Source organism: Lonchura striata, chromosome 1 (genome assembly GCF_046129695.1).
Source record: "Lonchura striata isolate bLonStr1 chromosome 1, bLonStr1.mat, whole genome shotgun sequence".
In the NCBI taxonomy this organism is placed as follows: Eukaryota; Metazoa; Chordata; class Aves; order Passeriformes; family Estrildidae; genus Lonchura; species Lonchura striata.
The window spans coordinates 55,268,406-55,291,681 of record NC_134603.1 but is presented as its reverse complement, the minus strand read 5'-3'; the positions used below and the strand labels follow the sequence as shown (position 1 = coordinate 55,291,681).

The window sequence follows — 23,276 nt, the reverse complement described above, 5'->3', positions numbered from 1 at the left end:
GGTTTTTTTTTTTCCCAACCTAAATGATTCTACATTTATATGACCCTGGGGGATATGTATTTCATTCCAGACTTCCAGTATTTTTTCTTTTTTTCTCAAAATCAATCTGATTACACAGATTCAAATGTACATTGATGGGTTGGCTCTAACTAATCCATTCTGTGAAATACAGTCAAGGTTACCACGGCTCACCTCAGGTGCTATTAAATCACTTTTGCTAACTGACCGCCTGATCTCAGTGATAAAGTTCCAACAACTGTTTCACTGGTCTTTTCTCCTCTGCTTACTTTTTATGTTTTGCATAATGATGCTAAATTTCTTATCAGCTTAAATGGCAGTAAGAATTAATTCTACTTGCAGATAGGAACTAATAATTTGCTGTTCTGTGTCCCATCTCCTGCGATGAAAGTACTTTTTAAAACAGCAGACAATTTTTATTCTCCTCATAGGATGTTCATGTACTATACACAATTGAGTTAGCAAAGATAATCCAATCAGTCTCAAAACTATTCTCCGGCAGAAAATTTTTTTAAATTATGTATGATATATATGTACATGTTTCCAAAGGTAAAGATAAAGGTAAACATGTACATATTTACTTTTCTAAATAACTGTATGTAGATACATCATATTCTGGATCAGTATTTTCACAGTGATCTTTCTTTATTCATGTGCATAAAACCCTCCAACCTTTCCTGAAGATGTGAGAAAATAAAAACTGGCATTAAATGATACTTTATAAATTTGAATATAATCCTCCATACAAGGATTTTGAGTTCAATTCACATTGCTAGCAATTATATTATCTTAGAATTATCTCAGTCCAGTTTGTTTTCTTTATGTATGATGCTTCACTCTGTAATAACTGCACAGAAAATATAATGTTTTTTGATTATTCAGATAAGAATGGAGTTCTTAGCATTGCACTGTAAACAAGGTGCCTTATTGTAGTGGGACACATTTTAAATTTTCCTTAATTTTTTATTTTATGATGAAATTCTAGTATAGAGAGTGTGTTATTTAAACAACTTTATAGCGCCTGAGGTATGACTTTGATTTTCATTCCTGAGCAAATTGCAAATCTATTAGCATCCCTATTACATTTAGAATGGGCCAGCTTTGAAGCCAGTTGGAGGGAATTCCTGGCACAGAAGAACCATATATTCCATCAGAGTATAGTGTAGAAAGCAAGTCTTTGTAGGTGGCTTTCACTCTGTAGAGTGAAAGAGAGTAAAAGCCCTTGCTTTTATCAAATTTTTAGAGATGTTAAGATGTAATTTAAATACACTCCACAGTCTCTACAATGCTCTTTTAATACTATAGAGCTTAATGGGAATATAAATTTGAATTTTGTATGGAGGTCTCTCATCCTTTCAGGTTATTCCACTAAATCTTTTTCTAGAGTTTTTTTACATCAATACAGTTATGTAAATAGGATTCCTTTCAATATAATTAAAATGGAACAAGAGAGAATGGACAGAAACTGATGTACAGATATTATAACTAAATACAAGGAAATGCTTCTTTACTGTGTGGGTGACTGCACTGCAACAGGCTGCTGAGAGAGGTTATGAAGTCTCCCTCACTGGAGATATTCAAGAACCGTCTGAATGCAATCTGTGCCACTTGATCTGGGACGACCCTGCTTGGGCAGGGAGGTTGGACCAGACAACTACAGTAGTGCCTTTCAACCTGACCCATTCTGTGATTCTGTGGTTCTGTGAAATAATATAACAATATTATACAGTGAAAGGGTTTTAAATTGTCACAATCAACACTATCATGAAGTGTGATAAGTCACTTATGGATGCTGGGTTTCTTTTCCTTTTTAAGTAAAATATATAATTTAATAACTTTAATAACTTTTAATAACTTTTTTTTAATAACTGAGAACTCTATGTCAGCCATAACACTGCTTAAAGTCACTGTCATACACACAAAGCCTAAAGCTTCAGTATGATTTGCAGAAGCAGCGGAAATGGCTGCTGTCAGCTTCAGAACAGATGAGGAACGAAATCTGTCACAAACCTAGAGAACTTAATATATCACTAAAGACAGTTAATTTAACAGCCATGACCTATGTAGGCAACAGAATTAATAGCAAGTCTGTACAGCAATGATGTTCTCCCTGCTGTGCCATTGGGAGTGCAAGTCAATATTCTGATTTCAGCAGCGCTTTGTGTACAGCCTGTTCTGGCTCTGCTTCCCCATCACATACATCTCCCTCGGTGTCATGGTAGCCAGCCACCATGTTTCTAAACTGATTGTGTGTTTATTTTGATTAAAGGAGTGAGTATTCTAACTCTGTGGTGTGAATTAACTAAAATGGATTGTGGGATTAAAGCATGAAATAGACCTGGGATTGATTAAAATTCCTTTTATTACTGAGCCCTTGTATTCCATTTAGAAAGTACTAGATATTCTCCTGTCATCCTATGTCCTTTTATGTGAAGTAAAATAAAGTAAAATGTTGGGATAGAGCTTTTGCTACAGATGTATCATGACTGTGTAATGGTAAGGCTACTTTTGCAACATTTCCAGGTTTATTTTCCCAAATCTTCTTGAGTTTTGTTTCTTTTTCTGTCACAAGATCTCTTTCCAATACTCTGAAATTAACTTCCCAAGTACACAGCTGGAAGAAACAACAGGACAAACAAATATAACACAAAAAACCCAGCAGGTTTCTATTCAGACTATCTTTGATAGCACTTTTCTTTGCAGAGAGTGAAATTGTCAAATCCTGAAAGTAGTTTTTCTGTTTTGATTGATACAGAATCACTTTCACATATTTAAAATTTTTGAACTACTAATAGGTTATTAAACTACTGAGCAAATAACAAGATGTCTGAAGAATTGTCTATTGCAGATGTGGTTTCATATTTCATTTGAAAATAATAACAATTTAATAGCTGTCAGGAACTTTTGTAATTTAGAACAGAATTTCTATTCCAAACCACTAAAATTTGCTAGTTTGAAAACAATAACTGTAGCAAGACTATTTGAAATACAGAAATAATTCTTTGCCTTATTGAAGGTATGCAAGGGAAAATACAATTCCAGCTTATGTCTTAAACAGAATCAAGGTAATTAAATGTCTTTTAATGCATGTCTTTAGTTGGTTAAGTGCAAATATGTGTTTAAGCAACCTTATCCCATAACCAGAGTCACATATTGATTTGAAGTTTGCCATTTCTTTCTTTCCTTCCTTTCTTTCCTTTCTTTCTTTTCTTTCTTTTCTTTCTTTTCTTTCTTTCTTTCTTTCTTTCTTTCTTTCTTTCTTTCTTTCTTTCTTTCTTTCTTTCTTTCTTTCTTTCTTTCTTTCTTTCTCTCTCTTTTTCTCTCTTCCTTTCTTCTCTTTAACTTGGTTGAATAAAGTCAGTCAATTTTCCTTTTTGTTTAAACTTCCATGTATTTATTATTATTGTAGTTCTGCACAGCTTCCGTAAAAACTCAGTCCACCAACTGTAGCTCCATATGGAATGATGGTATCCTGCATAAGCACAACTGTGTCTTTGAATGAGTGCAGTCGCAGGCTTGGAAAAAAAAAAAAAAGCAGTTATATATGTAGGGAGAAAGTTAAATGAGCTGATATAGCTGACACATGATAAATAACAAATACTAAGTGAGATTTCAGGCATAAAAGCCCTCAGTAGAGATTAAGATCTCAAATGGAAACAACAGGAGTTTAGTCTAAGATGAGAACAATTGATCTTTGTTTAACTAGAAATATGTCAGTAAGATCATTCAAAGAGAAAAAGGAGTCTTTGGACACCTGGGGTCTAGTAGAAGTATTATGAAAGGGAAAATAGCTGATATTGTGTATTCCTTCTAAAGGAACACTAAAGTTTTATTTATAGCCTGTGAAACACAGTGAGATTAACTAAGGACGGAGGAAGGAAGGGTCAGAAGAGAGAAAAAATCTTAAAGTAATAAAGACATCTTGTGGAGATTTCTGAGCACCGGGATTGACAGTAAAACAGGGAGGGATACTTTTGTGGAAAATATTCTCCCACCAGTAACTGTTCTATGTTTGCTGGTGTATGGATGTGTTCAGCACATTTTCCAGCCTGCAATATGGATTGTGGCTTCCCTGAGGGCTCAGACAATGCTCCAGAGCAGCAGGTAATGGTAGCAGCACTGGCAGTGTGGGACTGTTCAAAGCATTTGAACTCCCTCTAAATATTTGGGACTTTGGTATTTAAAAGAAGCCCTTTATCCTTTAGTAACTGGGAAGTTAGGAAAGGATTTTGAAGATTACATTTTCCAATATAGGCATATGAATTTTTTGTAAGTCCTTAGTGAATTTGGGCCACAGTAATCTTTTCTTTGTTCTTCTTGTCTTTGAAACTCAATGTATGCTTCTGTCAAACATACAAGAACAGCATGAAAACTATGTGCCAAGAGAACATTTAATTCTACCTAAACTTTTAATATTCTTTTTTTTTTTTTTTTTTTTTTTTGGTTGAGGGTGGAAGTATGACCTAGTAATCTCTCGGGCATATGGTGTGACTCTTGAGGTGTTCTGTGCAGGGTCAGGAGTTGAACTTAATGATCCTGGTGCCTTCTAACTCAGCGTTTTCTATAATTGTACAAACATAAAGAAGTGCCACAGACACATACTGATAGGAAAGAAAATATCAGAGGAAAAAATCCAAAGCTAAGTCATCATCATATTTCTGAACTAATGTAATTCTGTTATTGTGACCCTGGTATGCAGTCACTTCTACTATTCTTTGTTCTTTAGCACAGCTGTTGACAGAAATACTTCAGTTCAGAATTGGCTGTTTTCTGTATTGCACTTCGTACTTGGTGGAATCGTTTGTTCTTGTACTTCCAAATCTTGCTTTCATGTTCTCATAAATCTTGAATAGCATTTATTAGATATGCATCCCCTTTCCCTATGTACTTTTTCTTCTGAAAATTTATGACTCTAAATTGCCAATGTACTACAGTGAATGAAAGTGTAGGTGAGTACTCAACAGACTTGTACACACAGAAATGCCATACTTAATATTTTCAAAGGCTTCTGGAGTAATTTAGGTTATTTAGGTTAGGTTGTGTTCCAGATGTATCAGCCATGTTGGGTTCTCCTCTAATTTTTTTTATTTTATATGATCCCCTTTTTCTAGCTTTTATCTAACTTTGACAAAAAGAACCCACTGTCATGGTTTGACACGGGAAAAGAATTTTCTTGGAAGGAAGAGGTGAGTCCAGTCAGGCATCAGGTTTGTATACTGACACTTGGGGTGACCAATTGAAGGTGGACATGCCTCTGAGAACACAGAGGGGTTAAAGCAGAATTCCCAGAAGAACTCGCTCTCTTTGGTTCCGGTCAGTGGAGAGTGGAAACCTCCCCTGCCCAGCCATGAGCTGGGTGGAGGAGGGGAAAAGACATATGGCCTGGGAAGGTAGGCCAGGGGGTGAAGGAATGGGAGCCGAGCTGGGCCAGTTCCTGCAGACAGAAGGGTGGAGAACATCTGGGATGTCTTTGTTCCCCCCCTGCCCCCAACCTAGAGGGAAAGAGATAGAGAGCCTGCAGAGTTTGCCAGCAGGAGGGGGCAGCAGATGCCCAGTGTGGGAGACAGCACAGCACCCTGGGCTGAGAGATTTCAGCTGTCCGGGGAGTTCGGGAATTTTAACCCTTTCCCTAAATGAAGGCTTTGTGAAATATTGCTCCTCCTCAATTTGAAGGAAAGAGAGACATCCGGGGACCTCAGTTGTTAGGGAAAGAAGGTTGGGGGGAGATGATGGAGTGGCTGTTGGCTGGACTCTTCTTGTCAGCCATGGAGTGAACCAATTTCTCCTCCAAGAAAGACTGCATTTTAGGGAGATGCAATGGTGAGCCAAGAAATTCCTCCAGCAACTACCAGTTCAGGAATGAACAGAGGAAAGTTGAGGGTGTGAGGATGCCCTCCATCTTCAAAGAAGAGAAGGAGATCTTGGACCTCTGGCTCCATGGGAAAATGGGGGGGGGGGGGACTGTAGTCCCAAACTGAGACACTGGACTGTTGTTCCTGTTGGTCCTTGGCAAAGCATCCTTAAAGGAGCCCTATAAGCAGTCTCTGTCCATGCACAGTGGTGAGAGCACTGTGACATGGAGAGAAGAGTGTTACACTGGCCGGTGTGTCTGGGCATTGCCATGTGTGACATGGAAACACAGGAGGTGGCAGCTGTGCTTCCTGGGGGTCTGTGGTGCAAGGGAGACTCCTCCCTCCCATGATGGACTCAGTATTGATTATGTGGAAGGGTAAAGACTTGATTAAGGCTCCAAATGTGTCTTGCTGTGATGTATTGGAGTTGGGTGGTGGGAGGAGGAATGTTTTGAAAGGTTTTCATTTTGAATTTTGGTTGTTTTTTTTTTTTCCCTTTTATAGTAGTAGTAGTAGTAGTGGTGGTGGTGTAATAAAGTTTTCCCCTTGTTATTAAGTTTGGCCTGCTTTGCTCTGTTTTTGATTGCCTTTCACAGCATTCAATTGATAGGTTACATTTTCATGGGGGGGCTGGCATTGTGCCAGCGTCAAACCATGACACCCACCTACAACTGTCAGAGTCTAGATAATCACTAAACTTGACCACTTTCCTTAGAGTGTTTACTACATCTCTGATTTGTGAAAGAACTGGTTGGTGAAATGTAGCTATTTGATATCACAAAAGCACAGAATGGGTCAGTTTGGAAAGAACCACACTGGGTAATCCACTGCAACCTCCCTGCTCAAGCAGGTTCAACCTAGAGCACATGGGAGAAGATTGTGTCCAGAAGGTTCTTGAATATCCCCTACCTACACCTGCATTGCTGTGAAAGAATACGTGTAATAATTAGCTCCCTAATCTTGTGTTTTGCCTGTACAGCTAGCTCTTTTGGTTTTAAAATGCCAAGGACAAAAATATATATTTTTAAAATGTTTTCCATGTAATCAAGTAGAGAAAATATAAGCTTCTAGTCCAGGTACAAAATGGACAAAAGAAAGAGGATTTGGAGAAAGATTCATCAACTTTGTAGTACACCACCTGGGATGGTAGCATCTTTAATCATATGAGCAAATCTGAGCAGTACTCTAGCATCATTCACCATAGGGGTATTTCTACCAGTTTTAGAGCTGAATGCTAAATATTTGTGCTCATAATTTTCATGTTAGATTATACATATATACGTAAATATATATATATACACTTACTATTTATATTATGTTAATGTATTAATACATATTGTGTCCAATTTTCTCTTATTGTGATTTTTTTACAACACTGTCCTAAGATCTCAGTGTTGTAAAAGTAAAGTAGCATTTTCTTTTAAAAAAATGTTGTAATCAGTTAAAGGAGGAGCAACATATTTATTCATGATTACACACTAAGTCAGATCTAGAGCCAGAAATGGAATCAGATTTTGGTTTCAGCATTTTGCATTTAACATTGGAATGTCCTCAACTTTCTTAAATTGTACTTTAGTTTAGTTGGAAATTATTTTTATAGCTTCTTTTCCTCCCCTAGCCCTCCAAATTACATAAAAGGAAGGGCATGAGAAGAATGATCAAAGAGGTGGCCAAGGAGAATATCTGGTAAGTTTGAGCCTGTGATGAGACTGTTCTTCTTGCTTTTTTTATAGATGTTTTTGGTATGTATAAGCTAGTGGTTGTTGCTGTCTGACTGCTGAGCTGCTCCTTTTTAATCCCATTTGGCTGTTATTATGTTTGAAATATTTGAAATTGCAGTGCATACGGCAAACATTTCTATGTAATTTGACAGCAAGACTACAAGACATTTAATTTATACTTGTTAGCATATCTGTAGTGTAAATGAAAGGGACTGATTTTTTTATAGTCAGTTGTACCTCCAATGTGTCTATAATTTCATCAATCCCTTAGCACGTGCTTTTTGAATATTTTTCTTGTGCATTAAAACAATTCCTTTTGCTTTCTTTGTGTAAGAGGAAATCTCTGAAAGAAAGCAAGAACCTCAAGGCAGAACAGTAGGAAGATATTCAATAGTATTTGTTTATCTGTCTTTATGATATATAGTAACATAAAGGTTGTCAAAATATTGGGTGAGCATGACCAAAAGTATACACAGTTCAAAAAGCAAAATTACACTGGAAGAGAGGAAAAATGGAGATCTGGCAATTGTAGCTGGCCTACCTAGCAATAATTTTTAATGTTTTCAAGAGAGAAAGATAAAGGTCCATGTATTACTTTAAACATGTATTACTAAAGGAAAGGAATTTAATTTCCACAACTTTAAAATTTGGGTTTATTCTGACTGGAAGAGAAAATAAGCAGAAGGTAGACCCTGGGACTGACACAGACACTGTAAGGCTTGTGCTTTCTTGGAAGGAACAGCTTTTGTGGTGACCTGGCCTGCAGCAGAACAGTTTGGGAGCCCTGAGCTGCTTTCCCTAAAGAGCATGCTATCCTCATCTGTGTAACAATAAAAATGAAGTTCCTCATTACTGAGCCCAGTGATGAGTTAACACAGATTCAGGCATCATTAGGTTGTTTCAAGAATGATTCAGATTATGAACTTAATATGTAAAGAGATCTAGAATTTAAATTAATTAGGTTGTTTTTGGAGTTGCTTGGTAGACCAGAGATAAAATGGATAAAAGTTACAAGAAGAAAATGAAGAGTTAGAGAAAATATTTAAGAAATGGAAATCCATATGTAGCTTTTTTCTCCATAAGTATGGAATATAAAGTCAACTTTGCTGTAAGAATATTTGTGGAAACCTATCCGACATTTTTGTAGGGCAAGTGTTCACAAAAAGGGCTTTCTATGATAACATATATGATATTGCAACTTATAACTGCTTTTTTAATTGCTTCAAATATTTTTTTAAATGTAATGTATCTATTTAAAACTATCTTGACCTTATTTCAAAATTATGTCAGTATATTTTCAAATATGATAGCAATAAATAATTGAAAGCAAATTCAGAACAAAAACATCTCTTTATAATTAATCAATAGTTTTCAGAAATACATTCCATTTTTGGTTTTTTAATCTTAACTACTTCTCAATTTATTCCTTTCCTTATAAACAATCTTCCCAAATATCTTTTTCATCTGGGCTTGCCTGCAGCAGACTTTTCTCCATGTTCAGTTTAAGATGTGCTTTATCTAAAAATGCAACATGAACCCTCACAAAGTTTTATCTGTTTTCCTCTCTCTTATCCCAAGAAGTGTCTAATCCTCCTCTTTTCCTACCTTTACTGTTTTCTTTTCCGAGGAATATTTCTAACAAATTAGGAACCAAGGCATTTGTTAGTGAAATATGAAAGTGGAAGAATAATTTGGACACCCTAGGAAATAGGAGATATTATGGATGAAAGAACAAGACAGCTGTGGATTAAAACATCTATTGTTTACTTTTCATGTCTTCAAATTTAACATATTTGTAAACTCCCTTTCACATCCCTAAGATCTATCTTGGTTCAGTTGTCCAAACAGAGCCATCTGGTACCATTTGAGGCAACTTGTCATTACCTTGGATAAATACACAGAGCTGGAAGAGAGGACATAAAACCTGCAAGACCCCTTCGTGAATCAGGATAGATTCAATCAGGATAGATTCAAAGATTACCAGTAAGGCAACCAGCAAAAGGTCATGAGGAATACATTCAGCTGAGCCTAGGCAGTTATTCAGATTACCCTAAACTAGTGGTCAATTAACAGGGTAACTTTTCAGACTCCATATTCAGTGTTGACTATTTTAATGGATTAGAATACCAAGATAGATATGTCTTGCATATTCATCTGAATGTAGGTGTCAATCTGTTCCTGGATCTCATCCTAGGTGATGATTCCACATGGCTTTCAGGGACTTGGTAAAACTGAGGAGTTGCCCCAGATGACAGAAGACTGCAGATGGTAAATGAAAAGATGAAAAGTACTCAGAGCATGAAGAGGCTACAGCGGGTACCACCTAGAATTCAAAGTGAAGGCAGGAATAGTCAGAGAAAAAGAGGAACAAAATGAGAACAGAGTATTCTGTCTTTAGAAAAGGACAGTATGTAGCCTAAGTGAAAGGAAAAAAAATGCTAGTTTTATTAAAATTATATATCAGTATGTATACATAGTTAAAGTATCATAAAGTATCATAAAGGCATATGATGTAGTTCACAGGAGATATAAACCTGCATAAACCTCTGTGTATATATACAATGCATTATATGTAGAGAAATACAAAATTCGCAGCATCTAAAACACCCAAAATGTGATCACTTCTGATTGTGTGACTTATTTTGCCACAATAATGAAGAAACAATTGCTTCCTGTCATGGTCTTTGTTTTAATAATTTGAAGCACTCCATCCAAATGCCACTGCACAATGTCTTGAGCTTCTGAATTTCTGAAAAGCAGAGAAATTCTGAAAGCTGTAGGCTCTCACACTCAGTACAGATGTGTACTGTAAGATGTCTGGGAAGACTCTTCGGAACTCACACCAAATATTTTGCATAAAAATATTGTAAAATATATACATTCCATTTGCCTATTATATAATTTCTCCTAAAAATGTAGTATTTCTGGATTTAAATAGAGCCATACCATGCTCAAGAAAGACTCAGCATATAAAGCCAGTACATTTCAAACTCCTTCCAACTTTTATACCTGGAGTGGTCCTGAGGAGCTTCTGTGACATATATGTAGTTTGGAATAAAACTTTTTTTTATAATGAACAAAAAGTTTTCTTCTCTCTTCCCTCATAGCAACAGGAGAGAAGTCTTTTGAACAGTCAGAATTCATCTTTATTTACCATAAAATACACCAAGTGAGAAGTAACTTTTAAAATAGGTAGGAAACAAATAATTAGAACTTCCATCAATAAAAAATTGACAATTAGTTACCCCTCAAATTAATTATAAAGCATCTCAGACTCTGAAAAACTTTCTCAATAAAATGAGAAGCATTCCAAGGAAGTAAACAGTAAGACTCTCTAACTCTAGATATAAGCAAAATGCAAAGGTCTACAAATGCAGATTTATTGTAGCAAAATCTGCACTCCACTTGAACATTATATTTGAGCATTTTTAATCTTTCTGTTACAGCTGTCTGTCAGAGTCTTTTGCTTATCTCTTTCCATTTCTACACAGCTCATGGCAATGCAGAACTGTTCTGGTATATTCTGAAAAAGGTCTTAGATCTTCATTTGTGAATGGTTCATGTTTGAAAATTAAATCTTTAAAATACAGCTGGCTAGAAATTGATAACTTTACTTCTTTTTTTAAATGCTCTTTCTGTTCTTTTCAGATCACAATTTCAACTTAGACTGTAATTTTAAAATAAAAAATTAGCCAGTTAAACTTAAAGAATTGATACATAACCACCATTTTGTTATGAGTTCCTTCAAGGAAGTATTTAGACAAGAGAGGTGTTAAGAGGCATTTCCTTAAATAAAAGACTTTATATTTGTAGATGTATGTTGACTAGAAAGACCTGAGGTATATGCAACTTTTTTTAACCTATAAAATATGTGAAATATTTAGTTAATTAATGTTTCCCTAGGCTTTTAGAAATTAAAAAAAAGTAATATAATTTTTTTTTTTTTTACTGTATGGATAGTAAATTCTCTGAGAAATTAGCCATCCATAGAAACCCAGCAGGGACTCTAAGAGAAAAGATTGGTAGGGAAAACCAATGGAAATCAGAGATGTGCTTTTTTTGCTCTGGCTGAGGAAGATAGGAAATACTGAAAACTTGTTTCTCACTGAAACAAAGTAGGGAGGAAGGAAATGGGGAAAAACAATGAATACTAAAGAATTAACCATGTCTGAGTCTTTCTGTGAGAATAGGTGACCCATTTGTAAGAGGGTGTCAAGAGACAAATAACTTTTGTATTAGTAGATGTCTTAAGTAGAATCAAAAGCTCCTTGATTTAACCATTAGAGATGTTATGTCAGTACATAACATAAAGGACAAAAAGACATTTTGGAAACTGCCTCGGACATTATGAACAAAATTCTTGTTGATAGCATTTAGAGTATATAATATTTTTAAATACTAATAGTTTTGTTGAAAGGTTTGATAGCTATTTCAAGAGTTTAGAATTTTGATTTTAATGACTGAGTAAATAAAAGCAATATCCTTTAGACATGGGTAAATATCGTGGTCCTACACCCAGTTGCCGGCAGCAATGACTTCTGAGAAAATGGTGGTTTTCTGAAGTGTAAGGTAGAAATGTTAAGATGATCTGAGTAAGAAAGGAGCACATTATAGACTCTCCTTTTTACTCGAGGAGTATATGAGTTAAAGACTTTTTTAGATGTTTTTCACTTAGTGTTGTGAATGAAGATGCAACTGAGGTCCACTGCATTCTCAGTATAGATGTTCTGGGACAGAGAGAGGTAGATTGCAGTAAGATTGCAGTAAGATTGGTGATGTTAACAAGGTATGAACAAATGGAAAGGCTTGATGTTCTACCAGTGATCAAATTGATGTCAGGTATACAAGTAGTAGGAAAGGACACTATTGTATCAAATGGAGATGAAGACTACATTTTATTTTCATATTAGTCTACTTATTAGGTAAAGGAAATTAAATAGTGCATATTGGTTTAGTGTGATTCCAAAGGCATGCCTTGCAATTGTACTGAAAATCCTTTTGAGTACCTTGTTGTTGGTCTCAGATTCAGTCAAAGAGAGAAACAGAAAGTTTCTAACCAGGCAGGAGCCTGGGAATCTGTTGGAGAAGAATGTAAATATGAGGTTTATCTCTTATTTGTTCACATTGTTTATAGTTAAGTTCTATCACTGTGCATCAAGAACTCTGCACCAATGGGTGGGTTGTTTTCACTTCAGGACCAATGGAATTGGTCCTCACGAAGCTCTGTATAAAAGAGCAGTGCATTTGAATAAACTGGAGTTACTCTCACAGTCCTCTGAGTCAGTCTCTTCATTCCTGTCCTGCCTCAACACCTTGCTCCTTTCTGTGTTTTCTTAAATCGTGAAATCTGGACTGGATTGAGATTTTTATGCCTTTTCTTTCAATTTATTCTTGAAAGCAGGAAAACTTCTTTTCCAATTTGCTTAAAAGTTACTGTGTCTTAATGCAAATCTTAACCTTTTTCTGTGGTTCAAATATGAGAGGAAGAGATCAAGATGTTATTTTGGCAAACCATTTTATGTGGGAAATTTCTTCCTCCACATCTACGTCAAAAATCACTGATGTTTCTGTAAGAGGAATTTTTAAGATATTCTAAATTTACAAAGAGCACATTTTTTTCACAGAATACCACTATGCTTCTGGTATAGATGGCAATCAAATGCTTGGTATTCTGCAATGAGGTAAAAGAGAATGCCTTATACTGGAACTAAATATGTATATTTTTTAGGGTATACATAATTCAGACCTCCAAAGGAGAGAGATAAAATTGTTTTTTTCCTCTGTATGGGGTAGGTTTTGCCTTTTAGTGTATCTACATACATGATTTATGAAATGTTACATAATTTTAAGAAAATTCTGTCAGACTCCCTGTTATAGCTTTTAAGCAGTTTTATTTTTATTTCTTTTGAAAACCTAACATGAGCTGGTTCAGACAGTATCACCCAGTTAATTGAACTGCATGTTTTATAATATGGACAAATAGAGATCAGCTAGGAGAAATCAGGGTTTTTTTTCCTACTATTGTTATTTATTAAGCTATACATAATGTTATGGGAGAAAAATTTTCTTTTTCCAAAGCTAGGCTTAGAAAAAATGGCCTACAAAATTTAGTCTTGAAGTATAAGTTTAGAATCTTCAGAGTACATTTTAATAAACAGCTTCAATTTTTATTATTAAAATTAATAAAATTTTAATCAACAGCTATCTCTTGCAAAAAAAATAAACAAAAGCACTAGGATAATGGAGAGATTAAATGCAAAGGTAAAACAGTCAGGGATGTTTCAACAATACAAAGTTTGAAAAGAGATGTGTAAAACTGGTTTTGTGAACTCAGCCTGGAAACTAGATTAAATTCCAGCTAGAAACATGTTTTATGAACTTCTTAGTTTAGTGATTGTTTAACTCAATAGAAGATGTGACTCTGCAATCTTAGTGGATCCCAAGTAAACCTGAAAATAAATGCAGGACAGTTGTTCTATGTTCATTTGCAAAGTCCTGCATGCAAACAACATCAAAATTGATCTTTTATAATATAATTTTCTGCTAACATTCACCATTAAGAAATAGGATCAATCTCTATATTTGAGCACAGTGCTGCAGCAGCTCCCTGCCACGGCCCCGGGCAGGTGGGATGAGCCGGCACTGCCCGTGTGAGGCCGGGTGGCCACCACGAGAGGGGACACTCCAGGGGAACCGTGTCGGCCACCCTGGTGGTGCTGGGTGCTGCGGCATGGGTGTGCAGCTTTGGTAGCTCTGCACGCTGAGAGGAGGTGAAGGGATGAGAGAAGGACACTTGTCTGTGAGCCCAAAGAGTCTTTATTTCCCCAGCTGCGGCAAGAACAAAGGTGCTCTCTGAGTGGGTGCAGGAACAAATGCCAAAGAAATCAAAGATGATGGCAACTTAAATAGGGGGTAGGCGGACAGGGGTGCAAACCTGTCTCACCCAGTGGGGATAAACCAGAGAGAGATGACACAAATTATAACAACCTATGATAACATAACAGGGGTGGGTACAAGGTCAGGGGACAAATAGAAAAGCTAAACTGGGGTGATTGACACAGAACTTTCTCGAAGAAACTGGGGGTAGTTACAGGATTGACAGCCAAAAGGGTATCAACAAATTCAGGTTGAGGGAACCAAATAAGGAGAAAACAGGGAGAGGTGAAAAGATTGACAGATAACTGGGAAGCCAAGTGGCAGGAACTTTTGGGGTAAACAGCTTGGATCAAATCAACTGTGAGGGCAAAAATGGGGGAGCATAAAGGGTAACGAACTTTAATAAAACCAACTGACTGCATCAAACCACACCATGACACAGTACTTCAGGAATTCTATGGTGTAATATTCTCATATGAGTTCCAGGCTTATATCTAACTGTTTAACATACAGTTTACAGATTTGAGGTAATGACTGAGGATCTAGATTCCTATTCAATTTCATTTTCTATGTTCCCTTTATCTCTGTAAACAACACCCTTAGACTGAAGCTTGCTGCTTCTTGCTGCTTCTGGTAAGTGCAATTTTCTTAGCTTCTGTGCTTTTTATGGCACCTCCTGAAGCATCTTAATTGTTGCTTCCTACCTGGTCATCCCCTCCTCCTTGGAAATCAACATCTTGGACTAGACAACATCTAATTCAAAGAAGTGGAATGCAGACATCAGTTTAGGGTATGGGAGGCCCTGCAGGTTCTGGAGTGGGATTTCTGAATGGAACCAAGCTGGGCAGTGAGATTCAGGCATGGTTCTCAGTGTCTCTGGAGTGGTATAGACCTGCTCCACGAGTGCTCTGTGAACAAACAACCCATATATTCTCAGGTGCTGGTCAGGATGGCAATGAGGAATGACAAATAGAGAGCTGGTGAAGTGCATCTTGGGCATTTCACTTTGAGGAGAGAGAAGTAGCCTATTACCACTGCATGGAAATAGCAAGCAGATAATGGCTGTCGTTCTATTATGCCATTAAATAGCCTCAAAAATAAGTGAAAAGAGGTAATTTTAGCTGGAAATAAAAAAAAAATGTTTTAAAGGTTTGACTTAAAGAAAAAGTGTTATCAAATCACTTTAAGCTGTTGAACTATCACTTTAAAATGCATTGTATGGCAAAGTCAACTACCTCCACAAAGAGCTTTCATGCACATGGCCCAGTATCTTCATTTAGCATTTTCTAACGTGTGGTAATGCTCACAGAAACTGAATTTGAGTTTAGCAATTTTGCTTGTTCAGTGATTATGTGAAAGAAAATAAGTTCCAGTATAAACAACCACATATGCAACACTGAATTTAAAAATCCCTAAGCAATTTTTAAATTGATTGGTTTTCTGTGTAGACTTGATCTTTATTTGTAGGTGAGAATTTTCAGTAATCCTGTATCATACTAGAGAGCTATCAAGAGTACTGAGATGCATTGCGTGCTCTCAGAAAAATTCATCCCAATCCTATTGGATTCAATCTAAATCTTTCTACTGACTCCAGTGAGCTCAAGAGGAGGGCTATCTTTTAGGAGGAGACAGATTAAAGAGCAGTTCTTCAGATATCTAAAGTTTCTAGGCCATTTAGATCATATTTTCATCTAAGAGAAAAAGAGAAGATAGGTTTATTGTTGTTTTTTCCTTCCCATGAATTAAATTAGATCTGTATTAAAGGTGGCAGAAAGTAGATTATATATGTGATGGAGAAGTAGAGATAAAAAGAACTCTTTGCTTCCTTATCTTTCTTCTTGTCATTAAATCACTGCAGTCAAGCATGGAAATGGCAAGGTGAATGTGGGTTAGTTAAACTTCATGGGTGGCAGGCAACTTGATAAACATCTCCACCTGTGGAGCTCCTTCAGATTTGAGCTTGTCTGGTGTTGTGTTAACTTCTCCATATAGTACTGGAAAAAGAGTGAGAAAAGAGGGCATATGAGATTCAGAGTTTAAAATAAGGTGAAAAAGTAGTTTGACTAAGTGTTTCTGTTATGGATGTAGATTGACACATTGACAAAAGTGTTTAGCTGGTGAAATATTAGGAGACAAAGGAAACCAAGAATCAGGAGAAGGAAAATACTTTTTGTATGTTGCTATGTGAAAATGGAATATAATATATATATTATTCCAGAGTAAATCCAGTCTTACATGAAAGGCTGAAAGGTGTCTAAGTGACCATTACTTGACTGTAATCACATCCTTAGAAGAACATATTGCTAGAAGACTAAGGGTATCTGTAGGCAATCAGAAAAAATCCTTTTGTACTTTTAGTGAAACAAGGTTTAAGTTTTTCATGCAGTCAAGCCTCTGAATATCTCTTTCCACATAAGTGGTGTGACTGAGCAATTCAATTCTGGTCATGGCTCTTTCCTCCAGAGTTCTCATTCTGATATTTCTAGGAAGGTTATTTGGTTGAGATCTCTTGGCATATAAAGTAAGGCTGCACAGTGAGAAATAATTTTCATGTGAGACTAGTCAGGTGGAAATCTTGCACATGAATTTATGTTTTTTTAAAATTTATGTAAGCTCTGTACATCAGCTTAAATGCCATTTATTTATCATTTCCTTGACACAGATTCCTAGTGTGCATTTTTGCAAAAGGAGGAAGAAGTTGCTCTTTTCCATGAAGTTTCAATTAGAGATAATTTTCAGAGCTCAGTTTTGATGTTTGAGTTAAGACTCCTGAAAGAAGGAGTGTTATTGACTTTTTGTGAAGCAATTCAAGGACATAGACTCTATAATAAACAAACTAAATAGATCTTCATGTCACTACTTTTATTTCCATCAGAAAACTGCCCCTAAAAGGCCAAAATACCAGGTACTGCTTGACAAAAGGGCAATAGAATATACTCCACAGGTTTTTGCCAGAACTTAAAAAATATGAATGCCTCAGAGGCAAGTAAAGAAGCTAACCAGAGTAAAATGTCAAGGGCAGAAGAGAAGAGCATGTACTTGATTCTACGTAATGATAACCACAAATGGGCCAGCCATCAGACAGATGAAGTTTGCTACTTTTAGAGAGAGCATTAGAAAAACTAGACATTAAAAGACTTTACAATAGAAAGCCTCGTGATTCTGAGGTTTTGTTTTCTTCTTCTCTTATGCCTAATTTTATTGATTTAGAAAGGCAGAGGAAAATAATTTTTCCTCTGGTCTTGTGATAATATAGTCAAATTGGTTTCCCAAGTTTTAAAGTGAGTAGCCCCATCTCAATCTTAGCCTTTATTTATAGTAACTTTATCTCTTAATAAAACATTTCATTTTTCAAGCTAAAGTCAATTTCTTGTACAACTCCATCTGGTAAATAACTGCTTAAAGTTAAAATTTATCGAGTTTAAAAGGCCTTGGTAGATTTCCAATGTGCTGGAAGTAAATTGGAATAATTAAAACAAAATAGTTTGTATGGGTCTTTGTAGATAAAATTTCAACCCCACAAGAAGTAGCTCAGTGACTTTTGACCTTGGATTTCCTTTGGTTGTCATAACAAAGACTACTGTGAAATATTTCAAGATGAAATTAACAGAACCAGATGTCTTTCTTGTTAAAAGGAAAACTCTGTGTGATATGCATTAGTTCAGAGATTTTGTTGAGATTGCTACATAGACACAAAAAATTGTTTTCTTACTATAAAGAATAGATAATAATTGCTTTTTGTTTTCCAAATCAGATATCTTATCTATTCAGATCTGAAAGCATTGCATATATAATTTTTATCTTGATTTTTTAAAGACCAAAGGCTTCTGAATTTTTCAGGCTTTTTCGAATTCATATAATCACAGAAGTGCACTGTTGGAAAGAACCCTAGAAGTTTATTAGTCCACCTTCTAGCATGACTGAAATTAATTTTTATTAAAACTGCTAATGTCAGTAATTCTTATTTGCATGTGTAATGCTAGAAAATTTGAGCTTGAAACATTTTGTCTAGATGTTTGAGAAAACAAAAATATTAATACTACCTGTGGAAAGGATGGGTAAATTGAATCTACAATTATTATTATTTTTTTAATTAATGCACTAGTTTTGTCTTTGAAAGTTTGTTTTTCTTTTAGCTTTAGATTTTCCAGGAGATCTCAGAAAGTGAAGGTAGAACATGTCTGTGCAATACAACAGAATATGTTGCACATTGACCCAGCTCTAAAATCAAAAAGAAAACTGCTGGTTCTGCAGCAGCTGCAGAAATTCAGGTTGTGATAAGCTGCATGTTGCATAAAATTTTGAACTTATCTACAATTTCCTTAGGTCAAAACATTGAAATTCAAGCTCTAATGTGTCTTATGTTCAGGTTACTGAAACCTTTAATGTAGGCTTTAGTTCTTCTAGTCCTTGTCCTTAAATTAGGTTTTGTCTTATTTCAGCACAGACAAATGAGTACCTCCTCAGGGTGCTGCACCATATTAGTGCGCTTGAGTGGGTGTAGCTTCACCTAGTCTATTTCAAGACTGCATCCTTCTCTCTTTACAAACCAAACACTGAAATTTCTTACACATTTAATTTTATAGCAGAATTTGTCAGCCTCAGCATTTCTCAACTCCCACTTTACAACTTGTCAAATGATTACTGAGGCATTCAAATAATAATAAAAAAATACATCACTGAAGCTTTATTTTTGTTTGTGAAAAGGAGGCTGAAAATTAGCTTGTCTGTGTCAATAAAAAGAAAATAAAATGCTAATAAATTAGCATGCCAAAAAGAAAAAGGAAAAAAAATAAGGGCAGTGAACACTTTACTAATTTGCTAAACAGCGGAGTACTAAATATAGAACTGTAATTTGTAGAAGGCAAAATTATACCTGTTGTGACAATGTCCATTCAAGCTACTCTGGGACTTAAGTGAATTAAGACTTTAGGAATGAATAGTTAAATGACTATGAAAGAGGCTGCTTTATATTTTTTATTTTGCTCTGTAATACAAAATAGCAAGGTCTTGCTCTTTTTCTGTTTTAAAATAAAAATATGTAACTGTTTTATTTTTTTTTTTTTTGAGAATTGAGAGAGTATAATCATTAATTCTGGTGGGCCTTTCTGACTTTAGAGCAGGAAGGAATATGTAATTATCAAGACACATGAATAACAAAAAACCCCACATCCATATGCAATAAACAAGCTCAAAACTCAGATGATTGCAATCCAAGCTTTTAATACTACTTTTCTTCTCTAAGTTTCACTACAACAGAGAGTTAGCAGAGTCTCTTTGAAATGACAAATGAATGAGGAGAAAAAGACATTCTCTCTCTTCTTCTCTTTTTAAATGTTCCACTTGAATCTTCACAGGCCCATGACACAATGTTTTCAGTACTGACTAACTGACCTCAGCTTACTTTAATTGAGATATTCTTAGAGTTCAAAATTACATACTAAAAACAGTGTACAAGATCCTGAGTTATAAAAAAATATTTTTTTTTTTTTTTTTTACTGTGATACCTGCTTTTATATCCAGAATTCATGTTTTTCAAGTATATTTTCCCCCCCTTTTTATCAGGTGGGACAAAGAAAATGGTGTAAGTGGTACTTAAAAGATGAGTGAACATAATAACAAGGGTGATACATGCAGGTCACAAAAAGTGAAAATGAAAGTACTTTAAAATAATGTGATCAAAATAATTTACCATAGAAATGTTATGGCTGCTTCATTACCAAAAGAAACAGTTCACAAAATCAGAGACTGCAAATACTTCTCTTACTGTTGATAGGAAGTACATTAAATTTTACATTTTCTCATATAGACTTACTTTTCTAAGGATCCCCTCATCCTTACCCTGAATAATCTAATTTTCTCTGAGAACTGAAACAATTATGCCAGATCTCAAGGAAACAGCTGCTGGATGCAACTCTGAGGTTTACTCTGGGGTCAGTCTGCAGACGCTGTTGGATTTTCTTGACTGATCAGGCAGGTCTGTGGCAGGCTAAAATAATTTTGTTTGCAAGGGTTTATCCTCCATGAATATAGAAGTATTTGAAAGCATGAACATGATGTAAAAATAGAGGCAGCACAGTTGGGAAGCTTTTCAGTGAATTTCTCTTGTGTCTGATGATAGACTCTTGTTCTAGTAAACCTGCAGTGTGAATTGGATCTTCATCAACAACCATGGAAACCTCAAAGAGGAAAACCTCAAAATGGATTATCTGGTGTTCTAGAAGGTACAACCTCCAGTTACATTTCTCAGTGTTCCAGGTTCCATAACCTGTGTCCCATTTATACTTTTGTTTGAACTCACAGATGACCCTGATTGACCCAGGGGACTTTACTGATGACAAGAAGTCTATTCTATTTTCTATTTTCCTCCTGTTTTCAGCTGCCTAGTTTCAGGCATTGCATCAGAAAACATTGTCTTTGAATCAGTCTTCTGTACGTCAGTATATCAAATTAATATTAAATTATATTACTGAATAAAATTACTATACCAATTTAGAATAAGATAAATCTATGTCTTTACCATCTCTGTCTTCCTTAAAATTTATTTAATATTTTTTCATGGTTGAATGTTAGGGGCAAGCAGAATTTAGAATGAACAGAGACAACCATGTCTACAGAAAGTTATGGTCACACAAAATTTGAGAAACCTACATTAAAAATAAGTATTTAGTAAATATATTCAGTAGAATACAGAGCAGTTGAATCATTGACTGCCTACATATATGGGAAGTAACACCATAAACACATAGGTTTTTTAGCAAGTAGACTAGCAAATTTATTGACACAAGAAGAAATTTAAATTGAGACTGCAGGCCCTAGGGGGAAAAGCCATCTTTTGAAATTGTCTAGTTTCTAAACTCATGCAATAGCGAAAAAAGCTGGACAGACATTATGGAACCATCTTATCAAGTGGTTGCCAAGGTAACCTTGAATGAATGTGCAAGAACAGGACAACTCATCACTCTCCTGGGATGTGTGGAGCACACAGAGGGACTATCACTGCTTAGAGGTCGCAGTCTAAGGTAGTCTGCTGGTTACAGTGGAGGGAGCAGGTAATTATACAAACCAAATTATGGTGGGTCCTCAGTTGTGTTGGAGTAAAACTTACACAGACAATGTCTTGCTATTTGCATTTTTTAATTTTGTCCTGACCTTTGGGCTGCTAAATAAATAAATAATCAACCCCAAACCCCAAACTTTATTCATATTCATTTTCTTGAAATGCAAATGTAGTACTTTGAAAGCTCAAAATATTAATTATTCTTAATTATTCTTGTACAATATACATAACAAATCAATAAATTTCCATGCCTTATTTAGTTCCCAATGTGTAAATTTTGAGAAATTAATTCTGTTCTTTTTCATTTGAAGTATATCAAAATAATTAGTATTTTAATCTCCCTGAAATCCCTGTTCTGAGATACAAACACTAAGTATGGTTATATGGTAAAAATTTATTTTTATTTTAGAAATATTGTGTAAAGCTTTTGAATAAGTACAACACTAATGAAAATTTATCAAGGCCTTTGAACTGCAAATTATATTATTTTAAATAATTCTACCACTGTATTGCTACCCAAATCATAAAGTAGGATAGAATACACAACTTAGATGAACACACATTAACTGAATTTTAACCCATCTTGAAACCTTGAACTCTTTTTTGTTTTTTCACATATTTTCATATATCTCTAACTTTCTTTCCATTAAACAACAAAATAGGAAATCTGAAATCACTTGCTTAAAAAGTGGATGTCTGGCATGGTATATACATGTTTAAAATGTCACATTTTTTTATTTTTAAAGGCAGAAGCTTTTTAAAGAATATTGAAGTCAAGTCTGGTTTGTGCTACCAAGGTTGCATTTGCACACTGCTATGTACAAGATAAGTACTGCTAAAGAAATGACCTTTTTTCTCATGAACTCTTCCACTTTGCCTCACATGATTTTCTTTTCAGAGTTGGCTTGCACTGAAACAGCTCAAAGAGCAGAAAGCATAAACCCAAGTCTCACTGAAAAAGGTTAAGTAGGGCTGCTCTTATTTAATATTTTGACAACACCTATAAAGTAAATGTTAAGTCCAGATACCTTCTGCTGAGCAAGTGTATGATGACAAAAATTATCCTTTCACTTTGCCAGTACCACATTGCTTCAGGGACTCTTTTGTTAGTATGCACATCTTTGTCTGTAGCTCACTGTGCCTGAGCTGAGCAGAGGTGCCTGAGCTGGAGCCTGTACCATACTCAAGAAACAAGAACCAAGATGCTTATGTCACTTTATCTGTGTTTTAACAGCCTGGACTCAATGCCCTTCAGAAAAGACAGGTAAAACGTGATTACAGTCAATTGTTGAAAGGAAATGTAGTTAGGCTTTTCATCAGAATAACAGAATAAGTGTGGGGATTTGGAGTCAGAGAGTTTTCATTGCATTTCACCTGAAACGGGCTTACATTGTACTGATCACACTGCTTTATAGAAACTCACTTGTCATTTATCTCATGCTGATCTACTGTTTGGAAGTGCTAAGTCTTCAAGGGATAAACTAAGAATTGAGAATAAAAGTTGGTAAATGTAATTTCTTTATGAATTACTAAAGCAGCTTTAATTTCATTCTCAAGATTCTTGTGGCGATATGTAGAAAGAGCTGCCGATATATAAGACTCTGAAAAGTGACTCCATAGCTTTGTTCCTATGGAAAGAGCCTGTCATAACATCATTCAGTTGTGGTATGATTCACCAAACTTCTTTGGTGCAGCAGTTAGGGCATAAGAAATAAACCAGTTACCATCATGTTTGTTAAAGGAAAAAAT

At 35.5% G+C, this 23,276-nt stretch overlaps 1 protein-coding gene across 2 annotated transcripts in view; it reads left to right on the top strand.

Moving 5' to 3' along the window:
- The window catches only part of DSEL (dermatan sulfate epimerase like), a 146,936-nt gene that overhangs the window by 104,583 nt on the left and 19,077 nt on the right, over positions 1-23,276 (top strand). The window contains exons 4-6 of one of the 2 annotated variants that reach the window (XM_077784520.1): positions 5,130-5,204; positions 7,489-7,556; positions 9,786-9,924. The exons of the other annotated variant lie outside the window; for it this stretch is intronic. Coding sequence (XP_077640646.1) covers positions 5,130-5,204; positions 7,489-7,556; positions 9,786-9,789 — 147 coding nt within the window. The 3' untranslated portion in view covers positions 9,790-9,924. Of the gene's footprint in view, positions 1-5,129; positions 5,205-7,488; positions 7,557-9,785; positions 9,925-23,276 lie in introns of those variants that run through there. 2 annotated transcript variants of the gene reach the window in all.